Source organism: Oncorhynchus mykiss, chromosome 6 (genome assembly GCF_013265735.2).
Source record: "Oncorhynchus mykiss isolate Arlee chromosome 6, USDA_OmykA_1.1, whole genome shotgun sequence".
In the NCBI taxonomy this organism is placed as follows: Eukaryota; Metazoa; Chordata; class Actinopteri; order Salmoniformes; family Salmonidae; genus Oncorhynchus; species Oncorhynchus mykiss.
The window spans coordinates 6,717,228-6,742,391 of NC_048570.1; the positions used below are offsets into that span (position 1 = coordinate 6,717,228).

The 25,164-nt window shown below is 43.1% G+C and overlaps 1 protein-coding gene across 1 annotated transcript; it reads left to right on the forward strand.

Moving 5' to 3' along the window:
- The first annotated feature begins 2,652 nt into the window (after positions 1-2,652).
- On the forward strand, positions 2,653-24,266 carry ccl19a.1 (chemokine (C-C motif) ligand 19a, tandem duplicate 1). Its single transcript, XM_021605155.2, has 4 exons — positions 2,653-2,965; positions 9,868-9,991; positions 20,086-20,200; positions 23,455-24,266. The coding sequence occupies exons 1-4, from the start codon at positions 2,899-2,901 to the stop codon at positions 23,491-23,493; spliced, it is 345 nt and encodes a 114-aa protein (XP_021460830.2). The 5' UTR covers positions 2,653-2,898; the 3' UTR covers positions 23,494-24,266.
- The last annotated feature ends 898 nt before the right edge of the window (positions 24,267-25,164 follow it).

A 25,164-nucleotide genomic window follows, 5' to 3' on the forward strand; every position in this document is an offset into this window, starting at 1 on the left:
GTAGACATTGCTAATGTTGTAAATGACTATTGTAGATGGAAATGGCATGTTTTTTATGGAATATCTACATAGGGAGTACAGAGGCCCATTATCAGCAACCATCACTCCTGTGTTCCAATGGCACGTTGTGTTAGCTAATTGTAACGGTTTTCTTGTGTCGAAGGAGAGGCGGACCAATACGCAGCGTGGTTGAAGTTCATGGTTTTTTAATAAGAAAAACTATACATGAAGAAACTACAAAACAATAACTGTGAAAACCCGAAACCAGTCCCGTGTGGTAGAAACACTGACACAGGAGACAATCACCCACAAAACCCAACACCAAACAGGCTACCTAAATATGGTTCCCAATCAGAGACAATGACTAACACCTGCCTCTGATTGAGAACCATATCAGGCCCAAACATAGAAATAGACAAACTAGACACACAACATAGAATGCCCACTCAGATCACACCCTGACCCAACAAAACATAGAAACATACAAAGCAAACTATGGTCAGGGTGTGACACTAATCCAAGTTTATCATTTTAAAAGGCTAATTGATCATTAGAAAATAATTTTGCAATTATGCTAGCACAGCTGAAAACAGTTACAGATACAACTGGCCTTCTTTAGACTAGTTGAGTATCTGGAGCATCAGCATTTGTGGTTTCGATTACAGGCTCAAAATGGCAAAAAACAAAGACCTTTCTTCTGAAACTTGTCAGTCTATTCTAGTTCTGAAAAATGAAGGCTATTATTCCATGCAAGAAATTGCCAAGAAAATTACGATCTTGTACAAATCTTGCCGTGTTCTACTCCCTTCACAGAACAGCGCAAACTGTCTCTAACCAGAATAGAAAGAGGAGTGGCCCTGCTGCACAACTGAGCAAGAGGACAAGTACATTAGAGTGTCTAGTTTGAGAAACAGACGCCTCACAAGTCCTCAACTGGTAGCTTCATTAAATAGTACCCGCAAAACACCAGTCTCAACGTCAACAGTGAAGAGCGACTCCAGGATACTGGCTTTCTAGGCAGAGTTCCTCTGTCCAGTGTCTGTGTTCTTTTGCCCATCTTAATCTTTTCTTTTTATTGGCCCGTCTGAGATATGGCTTTTTCTTTGCAGCTCTGTCTGGAAGGCCAGCATCCCGGAGTCCCCTCTTCACTGTTGACGTTGAGACTGGTGTTTTGCAGGAGCAAGACGTCAGTGTCCGTGGCGTGGCTGGTTTTCCCTTTGTAACCCGTGATTGTCTGGAGTCCCTGTCACACACGTCTCATGTCTGAGCCAATGAATTGCGACTCCACTTTGTCTCCATACTGACGTTTTGCCTGGTTGATTGCCTTACGGAGGGAATAACTGGACTGTTTGTATTCGGCCATATTCCCAGTCACCTTGCCGTGGTTAAATGAGGTGCTTCTCGCTTTCGGTTTTGTACGAATGCTGCCATCTCCTATACACTTCCTGATGAACTCAGTCACCGTGCGAGTGTATATGTCAATGTTAATCCCAGAGCCAACCCGGAACATATCCCAGTCCGCATGACCAAAACAATCTTGAAGCATGGATTCCGATTGGTCAGACCAGCGTTGAATAGACCTTAGCATGGGTACTTCCTGTTTAAGTTTCTGCCTATAGGAAGGGAGGACTTTAGTTCCTGTACATTACCACAATCACACCATGAGTAGTTAATCATGAAACATACACCTCTGCCTTTTTTCTTCCTGGAGAGTTCTTTATTTCTGTCTGCGCGATGTGTTGTGAATCCAGCTGGCTGTATGGACAGGGACAGTATATTTGGAGAGAGCAAGGATTCCGTGAAATAGAGTATGTTACAGTCCCTGATGTCTCTCTTGAAGGAGATCCTCGCCCTGAGCTCGTCTACGTTATTGTCCAGTGACTGAACATTAGCGAGTAATGTACTTGTAAGTGGTGGATGGTGTGCATGCCTCCTTACTCGGACTAAAAGTCCACTCCGAATACCCCTTCTCGGCAGAGTCTTGGAGCAGCCTCTGGGATAAGTTCAATTGCCTTGGGGGGGGGGGGGGGGGGGGGTGTACGAACAAAGGATAGAATTCCGGAAAGTTGTATTTCTGGTCGAAATACTGGTGAATTACCACCGCTCTGATATCCAAAAGTTATTTCCGGCTGTATGTAATAATGCAAAAAACGATCTGGGCTAATAATGTAAGAGATAACACACAAAAAAAACGAAATACCGCAAAGTTGCTTAGGAGCGGAGCGGCCATGTCTGCTCAGTTAGTGGACCGTTTGAACATCTACAGATCATCTTTAGGACACAGTCTAAAAAAAAAAGTGGTATTCGGTGTTGGAAGAGAAGATATTTAAGGTAGGTCTCAAACCACACACACGCATTTTAATTATAAAACAACATACACGCGTGTATAAAACAATTCAGCGCAATAAACAAAAAAAATAAACATTTTAGAAAATAAATCAAATTCAACCACATAGAGGTTCTCAACACACACACACACACACACACACACACACACACACACATACACACACACACACACACACACACACACACACACACACACAATATATATATATATATATACGGGTTGATGAATGACCAGTAGGAGGGGCAGTCTGAGGACTACCAAAAGACCAATGGGGAGTTTGTGTGACTAAAAGTGAAACTGGATAGAGCCTATAAGGACAGGGAGGTAGTGTAATCACAAAGCAGAGCTAATAGCAGGGTAGGAACCATCACACAACAGGGAAATCCTTACTTACATAGCATCAATAACAGACGAAATCTACACTTCACACACTTCCCTTCTCCAGAAGCCATCCTCACTCACGCATACACACACATATATATCTTCAGACACACAGCTTGAGTCCAGTCCAGACCCCTCAGTACAGCTCAGGTTATCGGTGACCAGTCATGATGCCTACCGTGGGCATTGCCAAGATCCTCTTCTGTGTTCTGTTCCTCTACAGCTGCTGCCGAGGTAAGTCCTCTCAGTTACTGGACGGCTTGGTTACTTAATCATCATGACGGGATGTAGATATGTCTTTATTAGTGGGTTTATTACTTTACAACAACATAAACAGATACTCACGAGGCACACACTCACAGACAGACAGACAGACAGACAGACAGACAGACAGACAGACAGACAGACAGACAGACAGACAGACAGACAGACAGACAGACAGACAGACAGACAGACAGACAGACAGACTGTAAAAACATAGTTGATTAAATTAATTATTATTTAGCAACTGGTTCCCGTCTTTTTTTTGTTTACTTAACTTTTCGATCAAAGTGTTACCTGAACATAACATTTTTAGTTGGCCCGAACTTTAGTTGGCCTGAACTTTAGTTGGCCCGAGCTCCTATTTGGAAAAGGTAGATTAGGGACATTCAAATAGTACTTATAACATACAACATTTTCAGATGACATATTTGACACACGTTGACTTTGTGCATGTAACATTAACCTAATAAAAATGAGGTTTGTGCAGTAGGTCTAATACATTATCACATCATATTGGCTATATGTCTGGCCTGCCAATACTATTCTTCTCTGACCATATTATATTTCAAAACTCGAGCTTTGATAACAAAATAGATCAGTTGGTGTAGCACTTGCGAGGCACAGCTGAGCGTAAATTTAAATAATTCGCTTTTTTATTTTTGCTGGACTGATGGTACCTACATCTGATGGGCATGGTGGGTTCAATGCCGCGTTCAAAACAACTGGGAACTTGGAAATCTTAAGAGTTCCGACTGGGGGAAAAAATCGCTTTTCCAACTCGGAATTCCAAGTTAGGAACTTGCGCCTCTTTGTAGATCTCCGACTTTTTGACCTGAAGACCAAGGACATCATGACTTGACCTCATATTTCCCAGAGTTCCCAGAGTTCCCAGAGACTGAGCAGAGAGAGGTGAGACTGACCAGAGAGAGGTGAGACTGACCACAGAGAGGTGAGACTGACCGGAGAGAGGTGAGACTGACCACAGAGAGGTGAGACTGACCACAGAGAGGTGAGACTGACCAGAGAGAGGTGAGACTGATCAGAGAGAGGTGAGACTGACTAGAGAGAGGTGAGACTGACCAGAGAGAGGTGAGACTGACCAGAGAGAGGTGAGACTGACCAGAGAGAGGTGGGACTGACCAGAGAGAGGTGAGACTGACCAGAGAGAGGTGAGACTGACCAGAGAGAGGGGACAACGACGTCCACCTGATGGCTAAAGTCGAGTCACACCACATCTGCTTTCAGACACAAATTCATGTTGTTCCTCTGACCAGAGGAAGTATAATATCCCTCCCTATTAAAATAGACAGGACGAGATGCTAATAATAATAGAAACACAGCGCTGTCCATACACTTGGCTACTCATTCATTACAGTGTGAGTGGAAGTAGAGAGAAACAATGTTGAATAAAAACTTAAAAACTTAAACTCAGCAGCTCTTTGCTGAATTTTTGACAGTCTCTCTCTCTCGCTAGATTTTTTATTACAGTGCAGACACACACACACACACACACACACACACACACACACACACACACACACACACACACACACACACACACACACACACACACACACACACAAAAAAAATACTTTGTCATCATGTGAGCTCCTTGAATCGTCAACTCATGTTATCACCTCTCCCACCAGGAAACGAAATGTTGGCACTCAGTGAATAGAATTCTGTTAACAGAAAAGGAGTGTGTGTGTGTGTGTGTGCGCGCCTGCAAACGTTTGTGTGTGTGTGTGTGTGTGTGTGAACGAGCTATTACCTAACACTACCATATAGTTTGACCGTCTAGTGTCTGTAGTGTTGTTAAGTTACAGGGGAATTCCCAGCCAGATAAAAGAGATAAACATGCATCATTTAACTATAGTGTCAAATCAGCATGAACACTACTGATTTCTCTCGCTCTCGCTCTCTTAAAGTCTCGCTCTCTCCCTCCACTTCCTATCCTTGTCCATGTCTCTCTCCTCTCTCCCTCTCTTTCTCCCTCTCACTCACTTTCTTTCTCCCTCTCTGTGTTTGTGTATGCTCAGCTACATCCACAATAGTGTGTTGGACAGAAATAACCATGATAAATCATTGGACATGGTTCATTTCCCACAACTAAAACGACATCAATCCTGAGAAACTTAAGCCATCCCTAATCAGAGACAGCAAAGGGAGTATTATATTTCAGATCAGATTACACAACTTAAAACTGTTTTACCATATTTCTGTTTTGAGATACCCTCAAAAAAGGGGACACTCAATCACTACCACAAAGACACACATTGGCAAACACACCCGCGGTCCCGCACGGGCACACACGCACACACGCACACACACACACACACTGATCTCTGTAAAGGTGTGGCCTGTTCCCCTCAGGTTCCCTCCTCCATGTTTCCTACATCTGTTTCTCTCTCTTTCTCACACATCGTTTTTCAACCTCCATCTTTCTATTCCTCCCCTCTCTTTCTGTATTCAATAAAATGCTGTCTTGTTTAATTTTCAATGGTTGCACAGTTAAACAATAGTTATTTTCTCACTTTTAGGTGTGATGCATTGTTGCTCTGTCCCAGGAACGGAAATGGTTGAGTTTTCAAAACCAATGGTCAAACTCCCACGATGTGTCAATTGCCCCACGTTTGAAACCGTGACGATGCGTTGGTACGCTTGTTTATTGCAGGAATGAAGGCCTCATCTGAAGATCTCAAGCCATAGTGGTTTGCTAGTTTCGGAGAAATTCCCCAAACTTTGATGAGAGATACCAATCTTTGAAATGCGCTTGATATAAAGACAACCTGGAACATGCCCCGAATTTTTGTGTTGACACTTACATCATGTCACAGTGCATTGTGAAGAATCAGGATGGATGTGGCTATGATACGTGTGTAAAGGCCAGAAGGAAGAGATTGCACAAAATAAACATTGCTCACAAGATAAAAAATGGTGACAGAGGAGAAAGGGTACATTCTCTTTGCAATTTGTCTCACTTTTAGTTACAGAAGTTCTGCTGCAAAGCTAATGTTTGCTAGCACCTCTGTCCTACCTAGCTAGCTAAGAAACGTTAGCTAGCTAACTAGCTTTAGGTAAATCTAAAACATATTTTTGAAAGTAGAAATTCTGCTAGATGATTTAGCACGAGATAATCTTTGGCATTATGTAGTTAGCTAGCGAAGTAGATCATGTTTGCTGGCTAGTTTAGATTAGTACGCTAGCTAGCTAGTTATCTAACCTTTGAACTCAGGTATTGTCTTTAGCTAGGTAACGTTAGCTGGTAATTTAGCTAGCTAGCATCCTTTGTCAGCACAGTAGTAGTTCCAATTTTAAGACTAACTTACTATCTAGCTAGCTAACAGGCTGGGATAACTAGCTAACCCCTTTAATCAGTGGTAGCTGGCTATTAGTGTTAGCAAGTAATGTTAAACACTAGCTAGCTAGCTATTATTATTATTATTAGATAGCAGTGGATAACATAACTAGCTAAGCCTAAATCATGATAGCAGAGATATCTGTAGCTAGAGTGTCTACGCTAAATTGACATACATTCTACATTTAACCCAACCCCTCTGAATCAGAGAGGTGCAGGGGGGCTGCCTTAATTGACATCCACATCTCCAGTGTCCAGGGAACAGTAAATATATCAACATTTAGCTAGCTGAATGACAGATTTTTACCTTGTCAGCTCAAGGATTTGATCTAGCAACCTTTCTGGCCCAACGCTCTAACCACTAGGCTACCTGCCGCCCCTTCTAGGCTACCTGCCGCCCCTTCTAGGCTACCTGCCGCCCCTTCTAGGCTACCTGCCGCCCCTTCTAGGCTACCTGCCTCCCCTTCTAGGCTACCTGCCGCCCCTTCTAGGATACCTGCCGCCCCTTCTAGACTACCTGCCGCCCCTTCTAGGCTACCTGCCTCCCCTTCTAGGCTACCTGCCTCCCCTTGTGAAGACACAGAAGGGGACCATGAGACCCAATGCTGTACTTTAAATAGTTAAGCTGTGGTCAATTTCTATTCTGACTTGTAATGGTAAAAATGAGAAAAAAAGACATCCCCCTGTTTATCTGAATTAGCTAGACTACTCACTATACCAATGAGTCACTGAAATTACAATTATTTCCCCAATGTATCATTCTATTAAATTACATTTAGTTCTTACTCTTGTTTTGTATGTTTTAGGAGATGATATGCTGTTTTAAATGTTTGAAACTCATTCATAAACGTCCAGAATATTTCCACTTTCTTTTAAGATATATTTTTTAGAAGTTATAAATATTGATAGGCCTAACTCATGAATAAATGGTCAGTAGGTTTCCACTTTCTTTAAAGGTATATTTTTTAGCAGTTATAAATGTTGGTAACTCATTTGTTAATGGTCAGCGGATTACCACTTTAGAATAAGGTATACGTTTAGCACTTATAAATGTTGATAACTCTGTTATAAATGTTTATAGGTCTGTCACTTTAGGATAAGGTACATTTTTAGCAGTTATACATCATTTATAAATGATCTGAGAGTTCACTCAGAGTGTAGACATACGTAAGGGCAGTATTGGGTACTCATCACTACATACAGTACATGACAGAAGATTCAGCACTTTGTTACGGTGACCATATTACCATCTAGTGGAAGCCATAGGAACTGCAATCTTTATTTTATTTTATTTTACCTTTATTTAACCAGGTAGGCTAGTTGATAACACCTTTATTTAACCTGGTAGGCTAGTTGAGAACACCTTTATTTAACCAGGTAGGCAAGTTGAGAACGAGTTCTCATTTACAATTGCGACCTGGCCAAGATAAAGCAAAGCAGTTCGACACATACAACGACACAGAGTTACACATGGAGTAAAACAAACATACAGTCAATAATACAGTATAAACAAGTCTATATACGATGTGAGCAAATGAGGTGAGATAAGGGAGGTAAAGGCAAAAAAGGCCATGGTGGCAAAGTAAATACAATATAGCAAGTACAACACTGGAATGGTAGATTTGCAATGGAAGAATGTGCAAAATAGAAATAAAAATGATGGGGTGCAAAGGAGTAAAATAAATTAATTAATTAAATACAGTAGGGAAAGAGGTAGTTGTTTGGGCTAAATTATAGACGGGCTATGTACAGGTGCAGTAATCTGTGAGCTGCTCTGACAGTTGGTGCTTAAAGCTAGTGAGGGAGATAAGTGTTTCCAGTTTCAGAGATTTTTGTAGTTCGTTCCAGTCATTGGCAGCAGAGAACTGGAAGGAGAGGCGGCCAAAGAAATAATTGGTTTTGGGGGTGACTAGAGAGATAGGTTCCTCATCAGTGGCTTGTAGACTGTAGATGTTCTATAGGTTCCTCATCAGTGGCTTGTGGACTGTAGATGTTCTATAGGTTCCTCATCAGTGGCTTGTAGACTGTAGATGTTCTATAGGTTCCTCATCAGTGGCTTGTAGACTGTAGATGTTCTATAGGTTCCTCATCAGTGGCTTGTAGACTGCGTGGAAGGCAGGAGATCCTAAACATGTTTACGTTAACTAATGATCAATTACAATGAGACCGGCAGTTATTTGCATAAAAATCACAGGCTGACAAAATGTCATTACTGCCACAGCCCTGGGTATCAATAACATGACTGCCACAGCCCTGGGTATCAATAACATGACTGCCACAGCCCTGGGTATCAATAACATGACTGCCACAGCCCTGGGTATCAATAACATGACAGCCACAGCCCTGGGTATCAATAACATGACTGCCACAGCCCTGGGTATCAATAGCATGACTGCCACAGCCCTGGGTATCAATAACATGACTGCCACAGCCCTGGGTATCAATAACATGACTGCCACAGTCCTGGATATCAATAACATGACTGCCACAGCCCTGGGTATCAATAACATGACTGCCACCGCCCTGGGTATCAATAACATGACTGCCACAGCCCTGGGTATCAATAACATGACTGCCACAGCCCTGGGTATCAATAACATGACTGCCACAGCCCTGGGTATCAATAACATGACTGCCACAGCCCTGGGTATCAATAACATGACTGCCACAGCCCTGGGTATCAATAACATGACTGCCACAGCCCTGGGTATCAATAACATGACTGCCACAGCCCTGGGTATCAATAACAAGGATGGCTCCCCCGTTGTTTTACCATCCAGTGATATTACGGTTGCCATTTCACACCAGAGCGTTCACCATCCTTGGACTATCACAGACAAGTGGTTAAGTGTGTTGATATAATCTGGTAAGGAATTAGGAATGATGATTGACTCGTGTTCTGGATGTAGACGCATCATGAAAACCAACCTCTCCTATTCCTGGGACAGAGCACCAATTACATCACACCTAAAAGGGAGAAAATAACTATTGTTCAACGGTGCAACTATTGAAAATAAGGATGCATGATGATACACAAAGGGTTCAATATTATAAGCGTTTGTAAGTTATAAAATGGTTAGTAACTGGACAGAAATATTGTCTTACTATTTGGCAAACACTGACCAGTTATTGAACTATTTTCACCAATGATTTATAACCATTTATTAATGATTTATAATGCATTTATTAATGGTTTATAATGCATTTATTAATGGTTTATAATGCATTTATTAATGGTTTATAATGCATTTATTAATGGTTTATAATGCATTTATTAATGGTTTATAATGCATTTATTAATGGTTTATAATGCATTTACAAATGATCAAATAATCGATTTAAAAAAATTATAATAACCCCTTTATAAGCCCTTTACAAATGAAATCTTATTATAAAAAGGGTTACCCATTATTTGTTGTTGAGGCAATTATCTGCTGACTGTTTGATTGTTTTAAACTTTTATTTTGAAGGTTCAATGTTTGTTTTTTTACCTTCTCTTTCTCTTCTCTCTCAGTGACTCAGGGCCAGATGGTGATGGACTGCTGTCTGACGGTCAGTCAGAGAGCGATACCTAGACACGTTGTCATAGGTTACCAGCCTCAGGTCAGAGGTCAAGGCTGCTCCATCAGCGCTGTGGTGTAAGTGAAAAACTTGCATTTCATTGGTTTGGATTTACAACGACCACCCACTGTGGAGTTGAGAGGATTGTATAGGTATTACTGCATTGTCGGAACTAGAAGCACAAGCATTTCGCCAACACTCGCATTAACATCTGCTAACCATGTGTATGTGACAAATGCAATTTGATTTGATTTGGTATAAGAAATATGGTGAAAACTCCACATGCCTTATAAGAAAGCGAGGGCTGTTATTATACTTAACAAAAACATAAATTCAACATGGAACAATTTAAAAGATTTTACTGACTTACAGTTCATAGCAGGAAACCAGTCAATTGAAATAAATTCATTAGGCCCTAATATATGGATGGGCCTAGGAGCCATAGGTGGGACTAGGAGGGCATAGGCCCACCCACTTAGGAGCCTGGTCCAGCCAATCAGAATGAGTTTTTCCCCACAAAAGGGCTTAATTACAGACAGAAAAACTCCTCAGCACCCACCTCGCCCCTCCTCAGACGATCCCACAGGCGAAGAAGCCGGATTTGGAGGTATCGGGCTGGCATGGTTACACGTGGTCTGCGGTGGTTGGTTGGATGTACTGCAAAATTCTCTAATATTACATTGGAGGAGGCTTATGGTAGAGAAATGAACAGTCAATTCTCTGGCAACTGCTCTGTTGAACATTACTGCAGTCAGCATGCCAATTGGACGCTCCCTCAAAACTTGAGAGATCTGTGGCATTGTGTTGTGTGACAAAACTGCACATTTTAAAGTGGCCTTTTATTGTCCCCAGCACAAGGTGCACCTATGCAACGATCATCCTGTTTAATCAGCTTATTATCTTGATTATCTGGATTATCTTGGGAAAGGAGAAATGCTTACTAACAGGAATATAAACAAATTTGAGAGAAATAAGCTTTTTTTGTGCGTATGGAACATTTCTGGAACCTTTTATTTCAACACACGAAAAATGGCACCAACACTTTACATGTTGCGTTTATATATTGTTCAGTATATCTTGCTTATACCTTACCCTGTCTACTTACATAATGCTAATCAATTAAGGTGTTGTATTGTCTAGTCCGTACAGTACGTGGTAGGTCTATAGCAGCAACTTTTCTGAAGCATTGTCTAGTAGTGGTAGCACTGCCGACAAGACTACACATGCCCCCCCAGTAGCCATAGCAACGGTAGTTTGTGGGTACTGGAGGGGATTTGCTGAAGATGTCTATATATCTGTGCACTACTACAGGACTAGAAAAGTGCACTACGTTTGTGAAAACATTTCAAACTTAAGAGTCTGATAATTATCTGTACAAAACAATTAATCTGATAATACTTGTGGAATATAAGAATACTTGCTTGATATATGTTTTCCAGGTTCTTGAAATACTTTGGCAAATGCAAACTATTTCTATGGGAAAACTAAAATGGTCTATTCCTTTCTTTTCCATTTTAGTAGACTCCCTCATATCCAGAGAAACTGCATACATGTTCATACTGGTCCCCCTTTAGGAACCGAATCGACAATCCTAGCGTTGCAAGCACCATGCACTCTCTATCAACTGAGCCACATCATCATTAACAACTTGTTGTCTCATTGTCTCATTGTACTCAATTACTGGATTGGTCATTGTTTTTATCGTCACGGTGATGGAAAGACTACAGGTACAAACCTAGATGACCAGCCTACAGTTGAAGTCGGAAGTTAACATATACCTTAGCCAAATACATTTAAACTCAGTTTTTCACAATTTCTGGCATTTAATCCTAGTAAAAATTCCCTGTCTTAGGTCAGTTAGGATCACCACTTTATTTTAAGAATGTGAAATGTCAGAATAATAGAAGAGTAAATGATTTATTTCAGCTTTTATTTCTTTCATCACATTTCCAGTGTGTCAGAAGTTTACATACACTCTGTTATGCACGTGAGTGAGGACCCAAAAGCGGTTTAACAAAAACAGAGTCCTTTAATGTCCAAAACACAGGTTAGACATAGATCCTCTTCAAATGTATATGATGGCAAAATAAACAACCCGCAGAGAGGGCGACAAATGAAACATAAAGTCCTTCTGATAATCACAGAAGAGTTCCCCTTCTAGCAGCAGAGGAGAATAGCTGGGTTAGCGGCGACAGACTGCTGGTCTCTCTGGGTAGGCGCGGATCGTAGAGGACAGAGGTACCTGATCACACGTAGCATCAGATGAACAGGCAGATTCCGACAGGACAGGACAAGGGTGAAGCAAACGAGACGATAGTTTGGTTCTGGCATGAGAAACTCAAACGAGAATCTGACAAAGACAGAAGCAGGAACAGAGAGAGAAATAGAGACCTAATCAGAGGGAAAAAAGGGAACAGGTGGGAAAAGGGTGAACGAGGTAGTTAGAGAAGATGAGGAACAGCTGGGGGAAGGAGAGGAAGAGAAGGTAACCTAATACGACCAGCAGAGGGAGACGGAGTGAAGAGAAAGAACAGGAACAAGACATAATATGACAATACATGACAGTACCCCCCCACTCACCGAGCGCCTCCTGGCGCACTCGAGAAGGAAACCTGGCGGCAACGGAGGAAATCATCGATCAGCGAACGGTCCAGCACGTCCCGAGAGGGAACCCAACTCCTTTCCTCAGGACCGTACCCCTCCCAATCCACTAGGTACTGATGACCACGGCCCCGAGGACGCATGTCCAAAATCTTACGGACCCTGTAGATAGGTGCGCCCTCGACAAGGATGGGGGGGGGGGGGAAGACGAGCGGGGGCGCGAAGAACGGGCTTAACACAGGAGACATGGAAGACCGGGTGGACGCGACGAAGATATCGCGGAAGAAGAAGTCGCACTGCGACAGGATTAATGATCTGAGAAATACGGAACGGACCAATGAACCGCGGGGTCAACTTGCGAGAAGCTGTCTTAAGGGGAAGGTTCTGAGTGGAGAGCCAAACTCTCTGACCGCGACAATATCTAGGACTCTTAGTTCTACGCTTATTAGCGGCTCTCACAGTCTGCGCCCTATAACGGCAAAGTGCAGACCTGACCCTCTTCCAGGTGCGCTCGCAACGTTGGACAAAAGCCTGAGCGGAGGGAACGCTGGACTCGGCGAACTGAGACGAGAACAGCGGAGGCTGGTACCCGAGGCTACTCTGAAAAGCAGACGAAGGAAGCGAGTTGTGGGCGTATTCTGCCCAGGGGAGCTGTTCTGACCAAGACGCAGGGTTACGAAAAGAAAGACTGCGTAAGATGCGACCAATAGTCTGATTGGCCCGTTCTGCTTGACCGTTAGACTGGGGGTGAAAGCCGGAAGAGAGACTGACGGAAGCCCAAATCAAACGGCAAAACTCCCTCCAAAATTGAGACGTGAATTGCGGACCCCTGTCCGAAACGACGTCTGACGGAAGGCCATGAATTCTGAAAACATTCTCGATGATGATTTGTGCCGTTTCTTTAGCAGAAGGGAGCTTAGCGAGGGGAATAAAATGAGCCGCCTTAGAGAACCTATCGACAACCGTAAGAATAACAGTCTTCCCCGCTGACGAAGGCAGTCCGGTGATAAAATCTAAGGCGATGTGAGACCACGGTCGAGAGGGAATGGGAAGCGGTCTGAGACGGCCGGCAGGAGGGGAGTTACCGGACTTAGTCTGCGCGCAGACCGAACAAGCAGCCACGAAACGACGCGTGTCATGCTCCCGAGTGGGCCACCAAAAACGCTGGCGAATGGAAGCAAGCGTACCCCGAACGCCGGGGTGGCCGGCTAACTTGGCAGAGTGAGCCCACTGAAGAACGGCCAGACGAGTAGGAACGGGAACGAAAAGAAGGTTCCTAGGACAAGCGCGCGGCGACGGAGTGTGAGTGAGTGCTTGCTTTACCTGCCTCTCAATTCCCCAGACAGTCAACCCGACAACACGCCCCTCAGGGAGAATCCCCTCGGGGTCAGTGGAGGCTACTGAAGAACTGAAGAGACGAGATAAAGCATCAGGCTTGGTGTTCTTAGAGCCCGGACGATAAGAAATTACGAACTCGAAACGAGCGAAAAACAGCGCCCAACGAGCCTGACGCGCATTAAGTCGTTTGGCAGAACGGATGTACTCAAGGTTCCTATGGTCAGTCCAAACGACAAAAGGAACGGTCGCCCCCTCCAACCACTGTCGCCATTCGCCTAGGGCTAAGCGGATGGCGAGCAGTTCGCGGTTTCCCACATCATAGTTACGTTCCGACGGCGACAGGCGATGAGAAAAATACGCGCAAGGGTGGACCTTGTCGTCAGAGAGGGAGCGCTGAGAAAGAATGGCTCCCACGCCCACCTCTGACGCGTCAACCTCGACAACGAACTGTCTAGAGACGTCAGGTGTAACAAGGATAGGTGCGGATGTAAAACGATTCTTGAGGAGATCAAAAGCTCCCTGGGCGGAAACGGACCACTTAAAGCACGTCTTGACAGAAGTAAGGGCTGTGAGAGGAGCTGCCACCTGACCGAAATTACGGATGAAACGACGATAGAAATTCGCGAAGCCGAGAAAGCGCTGCAGCTCGACGCGTGACTTAGGAACGGGCCAATCAATGACAGCTTGGACCTTAGCGGGATCCATCTTAATGCCTTCAGCGGAAATAACAGAACCGAGAAATGTGACGGAGGAGGCATGAAAAGTGCACTTCTCAGCCTTCACAAAAAGACAATTCTCTAAAAGGCGCTGGAGGACACGTCGAACGTGCTGAACATGAATCTGGAGTGACGGTGAAAAAATCAGGATATCGTCAAGGTAAACGAAAACAAAGATGTTCAGCATGTCTCTCAGGACGTCATTGACTAATGCCTGAAAGACAGCTGGAGCGTTAGCGAGGCCGAAAGGAAGAACCCGGTATTCAAAGTGCCCTAACGGAGTGTTAAACGCCGTCTTCCACTCGTCCCCCTCCCTGATGCGCACGAGATGGTAAGCGTTACGAAGGTCCAACTTAGTGAAAAACCTGGCTCCCTGCAGGATCTCGAAGGCTGAAGACATAAGAGGGAGCGGATAACGATTCTTCACTGTTATGTCATTCAGCCCTCGATAATCTATGCAGGGGCGCAGGGACCCGTCCTTCTTCTTAACAAAAAAAACCCCGCTCCGGCGGGAGAGGAGGAGGGGACTATGGTACCGGCGTCAAGAGCTACAGACAAATAATCTTCGAGAGCCTTACGTTCGGGAGCCGACAGAGAGTATAGTCTACCCCGGGGGGAGTGGTTCCCGGAAGGAGATCAATACTACAATCATACGACCGGTGTGGAGGAAGAGAGGTGGCCCTGGACCGACTGAACACCGTGCGCAGATCGTGATGTTCCTCCGGCACCCCTGTCAAATCACCAGGCTCCTCCTGTGAAGAAGAGACAGAGGAAACAGGAGGGATAGCAGACATTAAACATTTCACATGACAAGAGACGTTCCAGGAGAGGATAGAATTACTAGACCAATTAATAGAAGGATTATGACAAACTAGCCAGGGATGGCCCAAAACAACAGGTGTAAAAGGTGAACGAAAAATTAAAAAAGAAAGGGTTTCGCTATGATTACCAGAGACAGTGAGGGTTAAAGGTAGCGTCTCACGCTGAATCCTGGGGAGAGGACTACCATCCAAAGCGAACAAGGCCGTGGGCTCCCTTAACTGTCTGAGAGGAATGTCATGTTCCCGAGCCCAGGTCTCGTCCATAAAACAGCCCTCCGCCCCAGAGTCTATCAAGGCACTGCAGGAAGCTGACGAACCGGTCCAGCGTAGATGGACCGACAAGGTAGTGCAGGATCTTGAAGGAGAGACCAGAGTAGTAGCGCTCACCAGTAGCCCTCCGCTTACTGATGAGCTCTGGCTTTTACTGGACATGAAGTGACAAAATGACCAGCGGAACCGCAATAGAGACAGAGGCGGTTGGTGATTCTCCGTTCCCTCTCCTTAGTCGAGATGCGGATACCTCCCAGCTGCATAGGCTCAGCACCCGAGCCGGCGGAGGAAGATGGTAGTGATGCGGAGAGGGGGGCAACGGAGAACGCGAGCTCCTTTCCACGAGCTCGGTGACGAAGATCAACCCGTCGCTCTATGCGAATAGCGAGTTCAATCAAGGAATCCACGCTGGAAGGAATCTCATCCTTTACCTCCGCGCGGAGACCCTCCAGAAAACGAGCGAGCAAAGCCGGCTCGTTCCAGTCACTGGAGGCAGCAAGAGTGCGAAACTCAATAGAGTAATCTGTTATGGATCGATTACCTTGACATAGGGAAGACAGGACCCTGGAAGCTTCCTCCCCAAAAACAGAACGATCAAAAACCCGTATCATCTCCTCCTTAAAGTCCTGATACTGGTTAGTACACTCAGCCCTCGCCTCCCAGATTGCCGTGCCCCAACTCACGAGCCCGTCCAGTAAGGAGAGATATGACGTAGACGATACGAGCTGTGCTCCTGGAGTAAGTGTTGGGCTGGAGAGAAAACACAATATAACACTGGGTGAGGAACGAGCGGCATTCAGTGGGCTCCCCAGAGTAACACGGCGGGTTATTGATTCTGGGCTCCGGAGATTCGAAAGCCCTGGAAGTGGCCGGTAGATCGAGGCGGAGATGGTGAATCTGTTCTGTGAGGTTGGAGACTTGGGCGGCCAGGGTCTCAACGGCATGTCGAGCAGCAGACAATTCCTGCTCGTGTCTGCCTAGCATCGCTCCCTGGATCTCGACGGCTGAGTGGAGAGGATCCGAAGTCGCTGGGTCCATTCTTGGTCAGATTCTTCTGTTATGCACGTGAGTGAGGACCCAAAAGCGGTTTAACAAAAACAGAGTCCTTTAATGTCCAAAACACAGGTTAGACATAGATCCTCTTCAAATGTATATGATGGCAAAATAAACAACCCGCAGAGAGGGCGACAAATGAAACATAAAGTCCTTCTGATAATCACAGAAGAGTTCCCCTTCTAGCAGCAGAGGAGAATAGCTGGGTTAGCGGCGACAGACTGCTGGTCTCTCTGGGTAGGCGCGGATCGTAGAGGACAGAGGTACCTGATCACACGTAGCATCAGATGAACAGGCAGATTCCGACAGGACAGGACAAGGGTGAAGCAAACGAGACGATAGTTTGGTTCTGGCATGAGAAACTCAAACGAGAATCTGACAAAGACAGAAGCAGGAACAGAGAGAGAAATAGAGACCTAATCAGAGGGAAAAAAGGGAACAGGTGGGAAAAGGGTGAACGAGGTAGTTAGAGAAGATGAGGAGCAGCTGGGGGAAGGAGAGGAAGAGAAGGTAACCTAATACGACCAGCAGAGGGAGACGGAGTGAAGAGAAAGAACAGGAACAAGACATAATATGACAATACATGACACACTCAATTCATATTTGGTAGCATTGCCTTTAAATTGTTTAACTTGGGTCAAACGTTTCAGGTAGCCTTCCACAAGCTTCCCACAATAAGTTGGGGGAATTTTGTCCCATTCCTTCTGACAGAGCTGGTGTAACTGAGTCAGGTTTGTAGGCATCCTTGCTCGCACACGCTTTTTCAGTTCTGCCCACAAATTTTCAATAGGATTGAGGTCAGGGCTTTGTGATGGCCACTCCAATACAGTGACTTCGTTGTCCTTAAGCCATTTTGCCACAACTTTGGAAGTATTCTTGGGGTCATTGACCATTTGGAATACCCATTTGCGACCAAGCTTTAACTTTCTGACTGATGTCTTGAGATGTTGCTTCAATATATCCACATAACTTTCTTTTCTCATGATTCCATCTATTTTGTGAAGTGCACCAGTTCCTCTTGCAGCAAAGCACCCCCACAACATGATGCTGCCACCCCCGTGCTTCACGGTTGGGATGGTGTTCTTCGGCTTGCAAGCATCCCCCTTTTTCCTCCAAACATAACGATGGTCGTTATGGACAAACAGTTCTATTTTTGTTTCATCAGACCAGAGGACATTTCTCCAAAAGTACGATCTTTGTCCCCATGTGCAGTTGCAAACCGTAATCTGGCTTTTTTATGGCGGTTTTGGAGCAGTGGCTTCTTCCTTGCTGAGCGGCCTTTCAGGTTATGTCGATATCGGACTCGTTTTACTGTGGATATACAGTGCTGTGAAAAAGCATTTGCCCCGTTCCTGATTTCTTTTTTTTTTCACATCTGTCACACTTAAATGTTCCAGATCATCAAACAAATTTAAATATTACACAAAGATAACCCAAGTAAACACAAAATGCAGTTTTTAACCCATTCAGAGGTGGACTTGCTGGTGTGTTTTGGATCCTTGTCCTGCTGCAGAACCCAAGTGCGCTTCAGCTTGAGGTCATGAACTGATGGCCGGACAATCTCCTTCAGGATTTTTTGGTAGAGAGCAGAATTCCTGGTTCCGTCAATCACAGCAAGTCATCCAGGTCCTGAAGCAGTAAAGCAGCCCCAGACCATCACACCACCATCACCATATTGGACTGTTACTTTTACGCCAGATGTAACGGGACGCACATCTTCCAAAAAGTTCAACGTTTGTCTTATCAGTTCAAAATTATAATAATGATGCACAAAAAGTGGTTGTTTTCCATATTATTTGATCGAGAAATACATTTAATTTGAGGTAGATGTCTTGTGTCTTTGCCCATAACTTTACACCTTTTAGATGTAACTGTTTGAGGACAGGGTTTTGTTCTGTCTGGATTCCATTAGAATGACATCACAGAGAAATAGACAGGGTTGTGTTCTTTCTGGATTCCATTAGAATGACATCACAGAGAAAGGGACAGGGTTTTGTTCTTTCTGGATTCCATTAGAATGACAATAGCAGAGAAAGGGACAGGGTTGTGTTCTTTCTGGATTCCATTAGAATGACATCACAGAGAAAGGGACAGGGTTGTGTTCTTTCTGGATTCCATTAGAATGACATCACAGAGAAAGGGACAGGGTTGTGTTCTTTCTGGATTCCATTAGAATGACATCACAGAGAAAGGAACAGGGTTGTGTTCTTTCTGGATTCCATTAGAATGACATCACAGAGAAAGGGACAGGGTTGTGTTCTTTCTGGATTCCATTAGAATGACATCACAGAGAAAGGGACAGGGTTGTGTTCTTTCTGGATTCCATTAGAATGACATCACAGAGAAAGGGACAGGGTTGTGTTCTTTCTGGATTCCATTAGAATGACATCACAGAGAAAGGGACAGGGTTGTATTCTTTCTGGATTCCATTAGAATGACATCACAGAGAAAGGGACAGGGTTGTGTTCTTTCTGGATTCCATTAGAATGACATCACAGAGAAAGGGAGAGGGTTGTGTTCTTTCTGGATTCCATTAGAATGACATCACAGAGAAAGAGACAGGGTTGTGTTCTTTCTGGATTCCATTAGAATGACATCACAGAGAAAGGGACAGGGTTGTGTTCTTTCTGGATTCCATTAGAATGACATCACAGAGAAAGGGACAGGGTTGTGTTCTTTCTGGATTCCATTAGAATGACATCACAGAGAAAGGGACAGGGTTGTGTTCTTTCTGGATTCCATTAGAATGACATCACAGAGAAAGGAACAGGGTTGTGTTCTTTCTGGATTCCATTAGAATGACATCACAGAGAAAGGGACAGGGTTGTGTTCTTTCTGGATTCCATTAGAATGACATCACAGAGAAAGGAACAGGGTTTGTTCTTTCTGGATTACATTAGAATGACAATAGCAGAGAAATAGACAGGGTTTTGTTCTTTCTGGATTACATTAGAATGACATCACAGAGAAAGGGAGAGGGCAACAACTCTTACAATTACAACTATTAAATCCTGCAAGACACTGTTCTTAATTATACAGCTACCTTTTTTTTTGTCGAAGCAGAGATTATGAAAAACCGTTTTTGCCCATGCTACAGACAACTATATCGGTCTGCTAATACTAGTAAAGGCCCAGTGGACTACTTTTGGAAAAATATAAATTTTTCTAAAAAATTTTTTTATTTTAAATTCAGATTTTTCAGGGGGTGCTGCCGGCACCCTCAGCACCCCTACTTCCCACGGCTATGCCAGTAGCAGGAGTTTGATCCCAGCATATTCCTTACTCTCCATACCTCCCTGTAACCTTTCTCCCCTCTCATTCCTTACTCTGTACCTCCTTGTAACCTGTCTCCCCTCTCATTCCTTACTGCAGCTTCACTACCAGGAGGGGAGTCAAGCTGTGTGCTCCCACTGACCCCACCTGGGTTACAGACCTGATGAATCTCATGGACCGCCTCATCAAGAAATGCCACGAAACCAACTTCAAGGTAACGTCCTTACAAGCAATGAGTATGTAGATTACATAGATTACAGTGTATAGTAGATATAGTACTGTGTAGATTACATACCGGGAATATCTGCATTGTGTCCCGCCACCCGCCACCCACCACCCGCCAATCCCCTCCTTTACGCTACTGCTACTCTCTGTTTATCATACATGCATAGTCACGTACATAGGTCTACTACACCTGTTGTATTCATCGTTTCACTGTAAGGTCTACTACACCTGTTGTATTCAGCATTTCACTGTAAGGTCTACTACACCTGTTGTACTCAGCATTTCACTGTAAGGTCTACTACACCTGTTGTATTCAGCATTTCACTGTAAGGTCTAATACACCTGTTGTATTCAGCATTTCACTGTAAGGTCTACTACACCTGTTGTATTCAGCATTTCACTGTAAGGTCTACTACACCTGTTGTATTCGGCACACGTGACAAATAAACTTTGATTTGATTTGACATAGATTGCAGTATAGAGTAGCCGTCTTCATCGACCTGGCCAAGGCTTTCGACTCTGTCAATCACCGCATTCTTATCGGCAGACTAAACAGCCTTGATTTCTCAAATGACTGCCTGGCCTGGTTCACCAACTACTTCTCAGACAGAGTTCAGTGTGTCAAATCGGAGGGCCTGTTATCCGGACCTCTGGCAGTCTCTATGGGGGTACCACAGGGTTTAATTCTCGGGCCGACTTTTTTCTCGGTATATATCAACAATGTCGCTCTTGCTGTTGGTGATTCTCTGATCCACCTCCACGCAGACGACACCATTCTGTATACATCTGGCCCTTCTTTGGACACTATGTTAACTAACCTCCAAACGAGCTTCAATGCCATACAACACTCCTTCCGTGGCCTCCAACTGCTCCTAAACGCTAGTAAAACCAAATGCATGCTTTTCAACCGTTCGCTGCCCGCACCCGCCCTCCCGACTAGCATCACTACTCTGGACGATTCTGACTTAGAATATGTGGACAACTACAAATACCTAGGTGTCTGGCTAGACTGTAAACTCTCCTTCCAGACTCATATTAAACATCTCCAATCCAAAATTAAAACTAGAATTGTCTTCTTATTTCGCAACAAAGCCTCCTTCCCTCACGCCGCCAAACATACCCTCGTAAAACTGACTATCCTACCGATCCTCGACTTCGGCGATGTAATTTACAAAATAGCTTCCAATACTCTACTCAGCAAACTGGATGCAGTCTATCACAGTGCCATCCGTTTTGTCACCAAAGCCCCTTATACCACCCACCAATGCGACCTGTATGCTCTATCGGCTGGCCCTCGCTACATATTCATCGCCAGAACCACTGGCTTCAGGTCATCTATAAGTCTATGCTAGGTAAAGCGCCGCCTTATCTCAGCTCACTGGTCACGATAACAACACCCACCTGTAGCACGCGCTCCAGCAGGTATATCTCACTGGTCATCCCCAAAGCCAACACCTACTTTGGCTGCCATTCCTTCCAGTTCTTTGCTGCCAATGACTAGAACGAATTGCAAAAATCGCTGAAGCTGGAGACTTATATTTCCCTCACTAACTTTAAACATCAGCTATCTGAGCAGCTAACCAATCGCTGCAGCTGTACATAGCCCATCTGTAAATAGCCCACCCAATCTACTTACCTCATCCCCATATTGTTTTTATTTACTTTTCTGCTCTTTTGCACACCAGTATTACTACTTGCACATCATCATCTGCTCATCTATCACTCCAGTGTTAATTTGCTAAACTGTAATTACTTTGCTACTATGGCCTATTTATTGCCTTACCTCCTCACACTATTTGCACACACTGTATATAGACTTACTTTCTTTTCTTCTATTGTGTTATTGACTGTACGCTTGTTCATTCTCTGTGTAACTCTGTGTTGTTGTTTGTGTTGCACTGCTTTGCTTTATCTTGGCCAGGTCGCAGTTGTAAATGAGAACTTGTTCTCAACTAATTTACCTGGTTAAAGGTGAAATAATAAATAAATACAATATTGTACTGGGTAGATTACATAGATTACAGTATATAGTACTGGGTAGATTACATAGATTATAGTATATAGTACTGGGTAGATTACATAGATTACAGTATATAGTAGATATAGTACTGGGTAGATTACATAGATTATAGTATATAGTAGATATAGTACTGGGTAGATTACATAGATTACAGTATATAGTAGATATAGTACTGGGTAGATTACATAGATTATAGTATATAGTACTGGGTAGATTACATAGATTATAGTATATAGTAGATATAGTACTGGGTAGATTACATAGATTATAGTATATCGTAGCTATAGTACTGGGTAGATTACATAGATTACAGTATATAGTAGATATAGTACTGGGTAGATTACATAGATTATAGTATATAGTAGATATAGTACTGGGTAGATTACATAGATTATAGTATATCGTAGCTATAGTACTGGGTAGATTACATAGATTACAGTATATAGTAGATATAGTACTGGGTAGATTACATAGATTATAGTATATAGTACTGGGTAGATTACATAGATTATAGTATATAGTAGATATAGTACTGGGTAGATTACATAGATTATAGTATATAGTATATATAGTACTGGGTAGATTACATAGATTATAGTATATAGTAGATATAGTACTGGGTAGATTACATAGATTATAGTATATAGTATATATAGTACTGGGTAGATTACATAGATTATAGTATATAGTAGATATAGTACTGGGTAGATTACATAGATTATAGTATATAGTAGATATAATACTGGGTAGATTACATAGATTATAGTATATAGTAGATATAGTACTGGGTAGATTACATAGATTATAGTATATAGTAGATATAGTACTGGGTAGATTACATAGATTATAGTATATAGTAGATATAGTACTGGGTAGATTACATAGATTATAGTATATAGTACTGGGAAGATTACATAGATTATAGTATATAGTAGATATAGTACTGGGTAGATTACAGTATATAGTAGGTTTAGTACTGGGTAGATAACATGCTAAATTAGTCAGAATTATGATTTGGCGGTTGGCTTAATCTCTTGCAAATCCTCCAGGGGTTTTTAGCTGCAACCATTGAACCACAATGTTGTTGAGTGTTGAGTCACAAAACGAAGAAGGAAAAAAAAACCCGATGTGATTCAGCAGTTACTAAACCACTAAACTTTGGAATTCAAAAGAAACTTACTTTAGCTAGTGACCTAACTCTAAGTGTGTCTGTGTGTTTGCAGGCTAAACACTGTAAGAAGCTGATGCACAAGAGTCCCTAAGGTCCCTGTCAGAGCCCCTCCTACCACCACCACCACCACCACCACCTCCACCCCCCCCCTGGTCAAAACAACCATGACAGAGCCTGAGAAGAACCTTCCAAGTGGGTGAAGAACAGGGTGGGAGAAGTAAAACAACGACAAAAAAAGACAAATGTGATTCCTCTTACCACTAATGCACTTTTTTATTAAGTTTCCTTCTGTCTTCAGTCTTTTGTTTATCCAATAGACCATCTTGCTTAAGATACTATGCTGTTTCTCATGTAGAAGACGCTTTTTTGTTATGTTTATGTGACAAAATATCGAATGATAATATATTTAAAAAAAAGAGTAGACTGGCTTTGACCCTTGACCCCACATTTGAACTGACCCTTATTAAAGCTACAGTCTGTGATTTGAAAAGCAACAAAATGGCAGAAGTAATTGAAACGACCAGATTCCTAGATCCCAGACTGATTTTGTCAAATCAAATAAAACTTTATTTGTCACATGCTTCGTGAACAGCTGTGTTCCAACAGTGAAATTCTTACCAACACGTCATGTTCCAACAACGCAGGATAAAGATAGAAAAATATATATATAATATAAAATCAGAATCAGAAATCAGAATAAATCAGGGGTTAGAGGTCAGGGGTCAAGGTGCTGGCAGCTGGTTAGAACACCCATCTGCCTAATCGATACGTACATCTCAGAGAATTAAATATACAATGTATATGACACATTCTTATTTTTCGTGGACCTTTTGTTTTTTTTCAATAAAGACTTTGCCAAATCAATATTCTGAGTGAACGTATTGCTGTTTATTTTGAGGACGATCGTGTATGGGCCAGATTCCCAGACACAGTGTATGGGTGTATTCCCAGACACAGTGTATTTTCAAGCTCTGTCAAATGGGTTGTTAGTCATAGCTTGACAATCATCTTTAGGTCTTGTGATAGATTTTCAAGCAGATTTAAGTAAAAACTGTAACCCGGCCATTCACAGGAACATTCACTGTCTTCTTGGTAAGCAACTTCAGTGTTTTAGGTTATTGTCCTGCTGAAAGGTGCACCCAGTGTCTGGTGGAAAGTAGACTGAACAAGGTTTTCCTTTAGGATTTTGAAGTTCCTTTTTTTTTATCCTGAAAAACGCCCCAGTCCTTAATGATTACAAGCATACCCATGACATGATGCAGCCACCACAATGCTTGAAAATATGGAGAGTGGTATTCAGTAATGTGTTGAATTGGATTTACCTCACATATAACACTTTGTTTTAAAGTCACCGCGTATGTTTCCTTCCTCTCCGGCAACTGAGTTAGGAAGGACGCCTGTATCTTTGTAGTGACTGGGTGTATTGAAACACCATCCAAAGTGTAATTAATAACTTCACCATGCTAAAATCGATAGTTTATGTCTGCTTTTTTTTTTTACCCATCTCCCAATAGGTGCCTTTCTTTGCGAGGCACTGTAAAACATCGCTGGTCTTTTTGGTTTAATTTGTGTTTGAAATTCACTGCTCGACTGAGGGACCTTACAGATAATTGTATGTGTTGGGTACAGAGATGAGATAGTCATTAAAAAATCATGTTAAACACTATTATTACACACAGAGTGAGTCTATGCAACTTATTATGTGACTTGTTAAGCACATTTTTACTCCTGAACTTATTTAGGCTTGTCATAACAAAGGGGT

Excerpts from the sequence above, each read along its gene's own strand:
- ccl19a.1 (XM_021605155.2), top strand. The coding sequence starts at position 2,899 with ATGATGCCTACCGTGGGCATTGCCAAGATCCTCTTCTGTGTTCTGTTC. Across the intron at positions 2,966-9,867 it reads CCTCTACAGCTGCTGCCGAG|TGACTCAGGGCCAGATGGTG; the intron begins GTAAGTCCTCTC and ends CTTCTCTCTCAG. Across the intron at positions 20,201-23,454 it reads GCCACGAAACCAACTTCAAG|GCTAAACACTGTAAGAAGCT; the intron begins GTAACGTCCTTA and ends GTGTGTTTGCAG.